Below are 10,863 nucleotides of genomic sequence, written 5' to 3' on the forward strand. Positions count from 1 at the left end.
CTTATACAATTAATGGTTTTTGCTTGGTCAGCTTTGGTATGACAGAAATACATAAAAAATTGTCTGACATTTGTTAGATAATCCCTGTTGACACAATAGACCAGGATTTCACTTGTGTCTTTCTTTTGCTCCTAAATCATTATTTTTTATTCTGTCCATTATTCCAGAGACCTTTGCTATCCCCAGTGCTGTTTTCCCACTACTGTATTTGTAATATGCAACCTTCCCTTTATTCTCTGTGCCTGGAATTACCTCTCCCTGTAGTTTACAGTTGGTAATGTTTTTGCAGACATCTTCACTCTCAATATGAACCATTTCTCATCACAGAGGTTTGACTATCTCCCTATTGACCATTTCAGTTTCTTTGCTCTTGCTTCCCTGGCAGGCTCTGTCCTGGTGACAGTTTTTATTTTGAGCTCTCCAATTCTTGTTACTGTTGGGTTTTGTTGTGTGGTGTTTTCCTTCTTCCATAACTGAAACTCCTGATCCAGGCACAGTGCATGTGAGGTGGGGTATGGGTTGGTTTTGGGGTGGTTTTTTTCCCATTTTTTCCTTACAGAGTGCCAGGATGAGGAGGACAACGTGTTGCAGTGTAAGGAGCACTTTGTGGTGGATCATGAGTGCCCAGGTCAGTCAGGGTCCCCTGAACACTGTGAGAGTCATTACCTTGATGGGACTGAAAAGGAGGCAAAGGAGAAAAAAAGTACCAACAGAAGTGGAATGTCTGCCGAGAAAGCACCAAGTGGAATCCCTGGAGCTCCCTGCAGGCAGGATGAGGGTGGCCCAGCTACTTGCCAGTCATCCAAATGTGCTGAAGCCCAGCAATCCTACAAGGTGTCTTCAGTCTTGGAATCCAGAAGTAGCCACGATGCAACCAAGGAGGAGGAAAAGGAGGAAAAGGAGAAAAAAGCCTTACTTGAGAATCCAGACATCCTACCATCGGTCAGGAAGAGGTCCCGCACCTTCTATAATGCAGGTAGATACTGGGGCACCCACTGGCAGACAGGGACACTTGTAGTGCCAGTGGCACTGGTGTTCCTTTCCCCGTGCCGGAGGCCCATGGAGGTGCTGAGCTGCCCTAACTGGTGCTGCACTGCATTCCACACCATCAGATGTGTGAGGATCTTCAAATAGAGAAGATCTTCAAATAAAGTGTCTTATGTTTGAAGCATCGCTAGCAGTGCTCTTTGTTTCTACTGCAAAAGAAGAGTTTTGTTTATTTTTGTGGTTTACTTTAAAAAAAAATCTTTTATGTTTTTCATGTGTTTCTAAATATAGTAAAAATGTTCTTTTTTTTTTTCTGCTTCCCTCTTCTGTTTTTTTTTTCTTGTTTATCGCATACTCCCCATCTCTCACTCTCTTTGAACAATGCATGTTTTCTAGAGCAGCTAGAAGAGTTGGAGAAGGTGTTCCTTGAAGACCACTATCCCGACACTGAGAAGAGGATGGAGCTTGCAGCTGCGTTTGGTGTGATGCCAAAGCAAATCCTGGTAACGCCTGCGTGAGGGACAGTGGGTTCTGTGCAGAAAAGGGATGGACAGGGACTGGGGCAGGGAGGAGGTGACGACTACACCTGCCACTGGTGACAAGGAAGAGAGCTCACAGGGATGGACACTGCTCAACCCCACCCAAAATGGCCATGGAGTCTGGGGTTGCATATCTTCCCATTTCCTAAGGTGAATCATATAATGGCTAGATAAATGAGGCTAAGGAGATCAGAGTTAATCTCTTTTGTCTTGAAAATCATGGGCAGCAAAGGAAATTGATGTTTGGGGGTGTCTTTCTGCTGTTATTTTTCTGTTTGCAATGAATTGTGCAGGTTCTTGGGAAGAAAGGTTTCTTGAGGTTCCTTTCTGTCAAAGAAAGGTTTTTGGGCTCACCTGGTGATGTGTGGAAATAGTCACTGCTGATTCGTTGCCAGTGTCCCCATGTGTAGATGTTTTCCTTCCTGAATGCATCCTTTCTTTCCATTCATCAGATCTGGTTTCAGAATCGCAGGGCAAAGTGGCGGAAATCAGAGAAGCTGAATGCAAAAGGCAACAGAAAACATCCAACATCGTCACCTCTGTCACATGATTATGGGTGGGGGACCTACTCTGTTTTCTCATCTTTCCACAACAGGTACCTAATGAATTAAATGTTTTCCTTTGCCATTTCCCCTTTACATTTAAACTGTGGAGAGCTGACAATCAAGTTGGACCTCGGTAGCTCGTCCGATTTCTTGGCAAATTGTAGTAGACCCTCTTAAAAGAGGGTTTGAAATAAATCTGTTGAGATTGCTGTGGCTAAAGTCATGTGGAGCACAAGGGATGAGATAGAAAGGTCTATGGATCACCCCTTCATTTTATGTTTTTGTGAATGGTCAGGAGCCCATTGCATTTCCCACCATTGCTTTCCATTTCCATGGATTTTCACTTGGTGATGGAAGTGCTGCTTGCTTAGATCACTCTTACAAAGTCATGGGCTTCTTTGAACAAATATAAGGTAGCACCTTTCATAGGTGACCAGGGGACATTTACTGGGGGGGGGAAGGGAGTATGTGAGAGGATAGATAGTCTTTCAAGGGGTAGTGAGTGAATGTGTGAGGGAAGAAATTAGTTTCCACAGGGATATATTTGTGGCAATCTGGAGTGAGAAAACAGAATGCAAAGAGGAAAAATTAAGTTAAAGATTGGAGACCACCTGACTTATTTCATTGCATTGTCCCTGCTGCCTGTCCTACACTGGGGACTTGAGGCTGCTTCCCCAAATACTGTCAAGACAGCATTCCTTGCACACCTAAATCAGCCACTGCTTTCTTTTTCCACCAGCTAGTGATGTAGGATCTGCCCATTGTAGGGTAGAAGAGCATGTATTTGGTCATAATGCCTTCCCTTCTGGTTCATCCTCACACCCTTTTTGCTGCCTCCAGGGCACCTCCTCTGCCTGTGCCTCCGTTGCCTGATGTTGCTCGTGACCAGTCTGCCGTGCTGGGAGGAAACGCTGCAGCTGGGAACTGCTCCAGCCTGCTCAGAGCACAGCTTGCACCACTCTCCTCTGCCTCAGGTGAGACCCCGACCAGCATGAGTGTTTTCCATAACTACAGCATTGACTGGTGGAGCTAGGATGTTCCCAAACACTTTAGGGAAGGTCATGTGAACGCCCCATGCCATCAGTGCAAAATGTGACACCAGGTCACTGGACAGGCTGAGAAAGTTGGGATTGATCAGCCTGGAGAAGAGAAGGTTGTGTGGAGACCTCACAGCACCTTCCAGTATCTGAAGGGGCTACAGAGAAGCTGGAGAGGGACTTTTCCTCAGTGACAGGACGAGGGAGAATGGCTTCAAACTGAAAGAGGGAAAATTTAGGTTAGATATGCAGAAGAAATTCTTCCCTGTGAGGGCGGGGAGGCCCTGGCACAGGTTGCCCAGAGAAGCTGTGGCTGCTTCATCCCTGGAAGTGTTCAAGGACAGGCTGGATGGGGGGTAGAGTAACCTGGGATAGTGGACAGTGTCCCTGCCCATGGCAGGGGGTTGGAACTGGATGGTCTTTAAGGTCCCTTCCAACTCAAACTTTTCTATGATTGGAGGTATAGCAGCTCTCTGCTAATTGAGTCTGTACCAGCTATGTACCAGCACGGTGGTGCTTCTGTGCTGATGCTGGAGCCAAATTTGCAGTCCTTGTTCATGTCCTAGCCCAAGCCAGCAAGGAATTCTGAATATGACTTCATAAGGATAAGTGATAGGGGCATTCTTCCATAATAGCTGTTTGACACTGGTCCTGCTGCTCTAAATGATGATGAAAGTATTACTCTGGTTATGATGTTCTTCATGGCAGATATACACATCCCATACTCTGGTTTAGATGGAAACATTCTGGCTACAACCAGAGTCAGGTGAGGTGTGTGAGGAAGGTGCACTGTACAAACTGTTGGTGTTGTAGAGGCTCCCTCAGGTACTCCATACCTTTAAATGTCCAAGAGGGTTCCTCGGCTTCCCCAGGCAGTGCAATTTTTCATTTTGTGCAAGACCTCGAGGGAGGGAGACTAGTTGAGTTCCAGAGCTGATGGTGAATTTACTCTCAGTTGCAGTGGAGCTGGAGGTCAGTGGGGTGTGCTGTTCGACCAGGGTTCTACCTGTGCTGTGCTTAAAGATTGATGGCAACTAAAGACTGTTCAACTGTTTATTCGTGTGTGGAGTACCAGAACATTCCCTGGAGTCAGGAATGCTCCCTAAAGCGTTTCCTATGTATGTTTACATTTCCAAGTTGGCACAATTTGAAAAGATTTCCAAAGTGATGAGGACTTTATCACTTCCTTGGGAGGGATATCCCAAGCAATATATGTGCTGACATACGATACTACTGTGTGCATTTTTCTGCTTCCCAGTGTAATTCATTAATTGGAATTTCTGCTCCCTCATTTTATTCTAAATGTGCCAGTATTTAGTTATCAGTATTAAGACCAGTTCTTGCAACTCATTTTCTAATAATGACTCAATTTTTTTTTTAATAGTGCTGATACCTTAAAAGTACTTTGGCACTGCAGAAAGCCCCTGTAAGATTGTATCAGTAAGCTTAGAATGCTAATAAATACTTATGTGTGCTAAAAGTACGTAATTGACATACCTAATTTAGTATTTCTGTCATTTAAATTTGCCTGTCACCCTCTCAAGGCAAGGACTACTTTAGTCAATCCTATGACCTATTTAATCAATAGGACTGTAATTCAGTTAGTTCTGGTTTTTTCACTCCTTACAGCAGGGTAAATATAGTCAATAGTAATAATAATAATAATAATAATAATAATTATATATATAGTCAAAGTGTTTGAATAATTCACTGCTTCCCAGAGTGCTGAAGCAGTGTCGTCTGTTGAGCCCTGTATTTAGATATAATTAGATAAAGACTAAAGTTTTGCAAAATAATTCATTTAAAGGAAACAAACCAATTATCCTCAGATTTCTATGCTGTAGGAACCTCTGCTGGTTCCTAAAATACATCTGCAGATGTGCTATTTAGTCAAGAGAGAATGTAATAGAATCATAGAATGGTTTGGGTTGGAAGGGACTTTAAAGATGATCCAGTTCCAACCCCCTGCCATGGGCAGGGACACCTTCCACTACACCAGGTTGCTCAGAGCCCCATCCAGCCTGGCCTTGGACACTTCAGGGATGAGGCAGCCACAGCTTCTCTGGGCAACCTGTGCCAGGGCCTCCCCACCCTCACAGCAAAGAATTTCTTCCTGGTATCTACTCTAAAATTTTAGTTTGGATCCATTTCCTATGTTAGAGAAATAGAAGTTTCATTCAGCGATGTGATCTTGTCCTCTGTTTTCAATGAGCCTTTTCTTTCTGGGGAATCTGCACGCTGGGATGCAATTCTCCATGTGGAAAAGACAAGCAATCCTCCTGATAGGAGAGAAAGGTCCCATCTGAATTCTTGGTGCAGTGTGTAAGGAAGAAAAAGGGAAGAGAATGTCCCTGAGGGTGAAATGGGTATGTGGAAAATGAGTGATAAAGAGAGCTGGGTTTTTACTGCTGGAATCCTTTCATCTTGCTGCTGACTGCCTCCTATTGCATTTGCTGTGTGTGCATCCAGCTTTTAGGAAACACAGGCTTCCTCTGCTTGTCTGAAACCCCTGTGTCTTCAGTGATAGGGATGTGTGAAACCGAGAGTTTACTTCGTTCCACTAGATCTTTGTGAGGGAACAAGCTTCCCCTTGTTCTCTTTAAATCAGACTGGGCAAGAAGTAATGAAATCTATTTGTGTCAGCTAAGGCTGGTAAATAGTTTCCAGATACAGATCTGTTTGAGGGGATTAAAATAAGTACCTTTTCTAAGTCACTGTTCAGAAAAGAGGCTTGCTTTGGTAGTGCACACGAACTGTGAGGTTTGGTGAGTGGTTTTGGACCCAGTTGCCTGAGGGAAGGGAGGAATAAGGTCTGTGTAATGAGCCACATAATGGCCAGTCTTCGGGAGCGAAGATTTGGGAAAGGTCATTAACCCTTCGAGCCTGCGCAGTGGATTTTTTAGGTGAGACACAGCTTGCGCTGAACTGAGCCCACCCTTTAATCCTGAGGTTCATCTGCCGGGGCCAAGCAAGGTTGGACAGTGGCAGTGAGGGTCTCAGGACGTAGGTTTGTTTAGAGTGACCTTCTCTTCGATGGATTGCCTCACAGGGCTAACGAGCTCCATCTGCCCGGGGGGCCGGGAATCGAACCCGGGTCGCAGCGGTGAGAGTCCTGCACCCTAACCACTAGACCACCAGAGGCCCCCTAATGAGCCACATGCTGCCCTCTTTATTTATGAAACCCACCCTGCCCTCCAAATTTGTTCAACTCTAATCAGATGGAAGTTAGAAGTCCTAAAAATTACAAGTTCCTACAAGTCATGGGAGAACTGGTGCCTGGGCAGAGTAGAGACCTAAGTTGGTGCACTCTTTGAGGAAGAAGACTGATATTTGGTGTAGGGAGTCCTCATAGAAGAGAGATCTGCAGGGCACAATGGCATGGAAAGCTGCAGTTGCAGTTTTGCCTTAACTAGATGCAGGGTAACACAGCTATGGGGAATAAAACAATAAAATTTGCTTTTTGTTTGTTTGCTTGTTATCTAGCATTGCATAGGCAGACTTTTCTCTTTAAGAAAGCAAAAACTGAAACAGGGAAAATGAAAGACAATGTGACTTGAATTCATTCATAAAAAAAAAACTTGCCAAGAAATAGAGCCATCCAGGGTCCACCTGTTAGCTTTATTAGAATATCTCAGAACATGAAGGAGGGAAAACTTGAATAGGATAAAATCCAAACTAGCTGAAGCAAAATAAAAGAGGAAACAAATTAGAAAAAAAAAAAGCTATCAGTTTACAAGGCAAAACCAATTGCTTAGTAATGTTAGATTTCAGCAAAATAATTTGTGACCTGTGCATTCTGGTGCAGTTGTGCCCATAGATTTTGGCCTGCTGGAGTGGCTGTTCAGGTGCTTTCCTTGGTACCAGTGTATTTAACCACTTTCAGCAGGACAAGAAAATGATGAGGACAGTATAATCTGTTACCTGAGACCTTTGGAGAGTGTTCTGTGCTGCCTTTTCCACTGTTTTTCTTTGCTCTGGCCAGTACTTCTGACTGTTGATTTGTGGGTTCTTTTTTTTTTTCTGATGTCCCACTGTTTTTTCCAGTTTGCCAAACAAGCTGATTAAAAATGTCAGCGCATTGTATTTGAGATGTATCTTACCTTGATTGCAGTTATGGCTTCTGATTTGGGTACTGGGCACACTGCTTGCTATGAGAGCCTTTTGTGCCTCAAAACTTCCATTTTGAGCTTGCTTTGGTCTTAGAATTGTTTTTTTACTACTTTTGCTGGACAGCATGCTTGAGATTAATAGATTTTTTTGACACTGGCAGTTCTTTAAAGTTGTTCTTGTTTTCCTGAGATTCCTTACTGATATAAATATATCTGTGATTCATTGACTTAAAGCAATGGCTTATGATTTTTTTTGAGTTGACCCTTTAGAAAGAAAAGTTCCTCTGGTTTGTGGGAGGAGATTTTTCTGCCCCACTGGTGATTTTGCAGGAAATCCTTTGTTTCATGTGGCTGTATTGTGAGGACACCTGTCAGGAGCCCAGTCTGTGCAGATAACTGTCAGAGGTGGAATGGCTGTGGAAGTCTTGAGAGCAACTGGATGAAGCTGGATATGATCTGTAAGAGAAGAGTGAATAAATGACAAGCTCTAATGATTTTGTGGGAAATATCCCTCTCTTTAAATTTAGAATGACGGCATAAACTTAGGGAACAAAGAAACAAGGAAGAATTTATTCAACACATTGGGTCTTTCTCGCACCGAGTTTCCAGGGAAAAAGACACCTTTGGTTTAAATTCCATACATTTTATAGTTTCGCAAAATCCCACCCTTTTCAGATAAGTTTTAATGTATTCATCTTTACCTAAAAAGGTTTCTTTTCTCTGAAAAGGGGCTTTCCCTTTTTCCCAGTTGGCTGCAAGCCATCCCCTGTCAAAGGTGATGGATCTTCCTTTGTTCTTAGCCCAAAGAGAAAAGGAACCTTGTGTACAAAATGGCCCTAAAAGATTGAATTTTTTAAGAATTTTCTCATTTCCCTTATCCTGCCGAAAGAGACCCCAATACCCAAGTTCAGCTTTTGGAACTTGGATATCTTACAACTTCATGATACGTCTATTTATAAAAAACCCCCATATTTTTATTTCTCAGAATTTCACTCACAGGATTCTGGCTTTTGAACAAATTACTTTAAAGCTGATGATGTGTAGCTGACATGGCAAGCAGGAATCATATCTTTTGAACAAGTGGTAGGTTCTGGCCTACTGAAAATCCAGAAGAGGATCAGACTGACAGGCTTCTCAAAGCAATGCAGTTAGAAACTGAATTGGTTCATTGACCATCACTCCAATTAAATGAAGAGGCCATTGCTCCTAAGTTTGAGTAATATTTTTTTTCTACTTTCAAGATGTCATTTGCACGAAAGGCTGTAATTACTCAGCATTAAAAGAAACTGTTTGTGACATCAGTGTGTGACACAGGCTTGTGAAACCAGGCCCTGCTGTAAGTTCATGGATACATCTCTAGGACAAGCCTCAGTCTCCTTCACGACTCATGAAAGACAGACATCCCAGTCATGCCGACAGAAAAACACACATCCCTTTCTGTTACTTTAAGACTCTGTCCCGCTCATTGGAAGCTGTTTGCACTAAAGAATGGATCTCTGAACTCTGCCAGGATGTTGAGGAAGCAGCTATAGTAGGGGTAAGGCAGCTGTGTGGGTGGAGACTTAGAACAGACATTCTTGAGTTAAGGCACATGTCTTAACCAGGGCTGGTTCAGAGATCTGAAGCTGCAAATTATTAAATTGCTCTCCAAAAATTCCCAAGGTTGTCTCATGGACTGAAAATCCAGAAATAATGGAAGTGATAAAAAAAAAATCCTGCTGTTACATTCCTGTGTTCACTGGAAAGCCTTCTGAGGTTATTTATCTCTATATCAGTGTCAGGAAAAGCAACAGAATAGTAAAATGTAGGTATTATCTCAAGCCAGTGATCAGAATTCTCCATCAAACAATTCTGGAATCTTCTGTAAATATGTCAGATTTAGCAGATATTGCTTCTCTGGGAATTGTTTATTCCCACTGCATTTGTGACTTTATTCAGAAGGCACAATTTCAGCATCTGTCTTTGAAAGGACTGAGAAGCAGAGGAGTCTTGAGAAAAGGCTAAACCAACTCTTTGGAGGCCATAGGTGTCCCTTCACAATCTCTTTGCCTGGGGGGTCCTATTGCCATGACCCACAAAAGATTATCTGCACCTAAGTATTGCAAATATTCCAAAAAACAACTTAATTTTTAGTAGATGTGAAAGTGGGATTAGAAGTGACTTCCTGGGCTGCTTGTATTCATCCTGAGGAAGACTAGTGCCATCTGCAGAACAGCTCACCCTAATGTCATTATTGAACTGAAGCTTTACCTGGATGTAGACTGGTTTTCAGGTAGGTATGTTTCATAATGTTTGTGCGAACATTCTGGGACACGATGGTTAGGAGAACCTGTGCAAATGAAGGTTTTAAAAAAAAATCAGGAGAGATCTTCAGTTTCATTTCTGGCTAAGCCATTTTGATTTTGAGGACACTAAATATTGGCTTCCTTGTGCTTTGTTGTGTGGGAGTAGATCTGTGCTATGTCAAACACCGGGAGTGGGACAGGTATATCACAGATGCTGCCTGACATGGATAAATAGTATGTTCAAACAGAAAAAATAAACCACTGAGAATTGCATGGGCATGTGAATGCTTGAGAGATGCCATCCTAGCTCTTGCTCCGGTTTTCTAAATGAGCCCAAAATCGAGGTTATTGAAACTTGAAAAGTTTTCATTGAAACACCATGATTCCCTCTCTCCATGGTTGCAGAGAGCTGGAAAAAACTGCATGTGGGAAGATGCAATAAGAGAGACAGAAATGCACAGTGTGATGGGGAATCTGGGAAACAGTGCTATGAGGTGTTGAAGTGGAATCTCCTCATCAGCTCTCTGGGCTTGCATTCCAAAATTCTCCGAAGGTTGCTAATGCTTGCTGTGGCATCTTTAGGTTTTATGCTTGAGGCCTTTCATTCGTACCTGGTGGAGTGCATTTGATGTTACCCTGTATGCCTGCAAGGGTGAAGTACAACTGTAAACTCTCCATAAAGCTTTCGTATGAGTGGGAGTAGACCAGCTTTACCTGAACAGTCGGCTGGTTCAGCCCAGCTAGACTCAAAAAATCATTTAAACTTGTGAAGAGAGAAATCATTTGCTAATTGCCATAATGAAAGAAAATCTGGTTCTCTTGCCCCATGTGCAAGCTCCTTGAACTTCTGTGTATAGTTGTTACTCTGGATCACCAGCATATGTGACTCTGACCTTTAATGTCCTCTATTATCCTGTTTCCACAGAGGCTCTTCTGTAAGAAACTCTTCCTCTCTCATTTTCCAGCAGTGACTGAGGAGAGAGGTCACCAAACAAGATTCTAGGAACCAAAAGGTGTTGGTTTCTTTTTCTGTGTCCCAGCTTCTTTTTCCAGAAGATCTTCAGCTGACATCTCTGCTCTTTTAATTTTTGTTTCTGGCACGACTCATCTGAGTGAAAATGTGGTCAAAACAATGACTGAGGATGTGGATGTGCACGTGCACGTTTTTGTTTCTTTCAAGCCACAGTTAAATTTTTCAAAAGCGTAATCTTTTGAGTTGAGTGCAGCACACTCCTCCCAGAGGACAGTAGTGATGGAAGATGACTGGGGGATAATTCCTGGCTTTTTTCCAGGAAGTGCTTTGCTTCACTTGGCTGCCTTCTTGAGAGCTGAATAAATATAATATGCAGAGGCTGAAATCA

General features: G+C 42.9%; 1 protein-coding gene across 1 annotated transcript in view; it reads left to right on the top strand.

The window, feature by feature from the left end:
* Window positions 1-535: 535 nt before the first annotated feature.
* The window catches only part of LOC108510152 (homeobox protein NOBOX-like), a 14,153-nt gene continuing 3,825 nt past the window's right edge, over window positions 536-10,863 (top strand). Inside the window, exons 1-5 of the mRNA XM_017839837.1 lie at window positions 536-976; window positions 1,384-1,490; window positions 1,979-2,121; window positions 2,912-3,045; window positions 3,817-3,874. Of these exons, the coding sequence (XP_017695326.1) occupies window positions 721-976; window positions 1,384-1,490; window positions 1,979-2,121; window positions 2,912-3,045; window positions 3,817-3,874 (698 nt within the window). The 5' untranslated portion in view covers window positions 536-720. The remainder of the gene's footprint in view (window positions 977-1,383; window positions 1,491-1,978; window positions 2,122-2,911; window positions 3,046-3,816; window positions 3,875-10,863) is intronic.

The sequence above is a fragment of the Lepidothrix coronata genome, unplaced genomic scaffold, assembly GCF_001604755.1.
Source record: "Lepidothrix coronata isolate B3197 unplaced genomic scaffold, Lepidothrix_coronata-1.0 Scaffold510, whole genome shotgun sequence".
Taxonomy (NCBI): domain Eukaryota; kingdom Metazoa; phylum Chordata; class Aves; order Passeriformes; family Pipridae; genus Lepidothrix; species Lepidothrix coronata.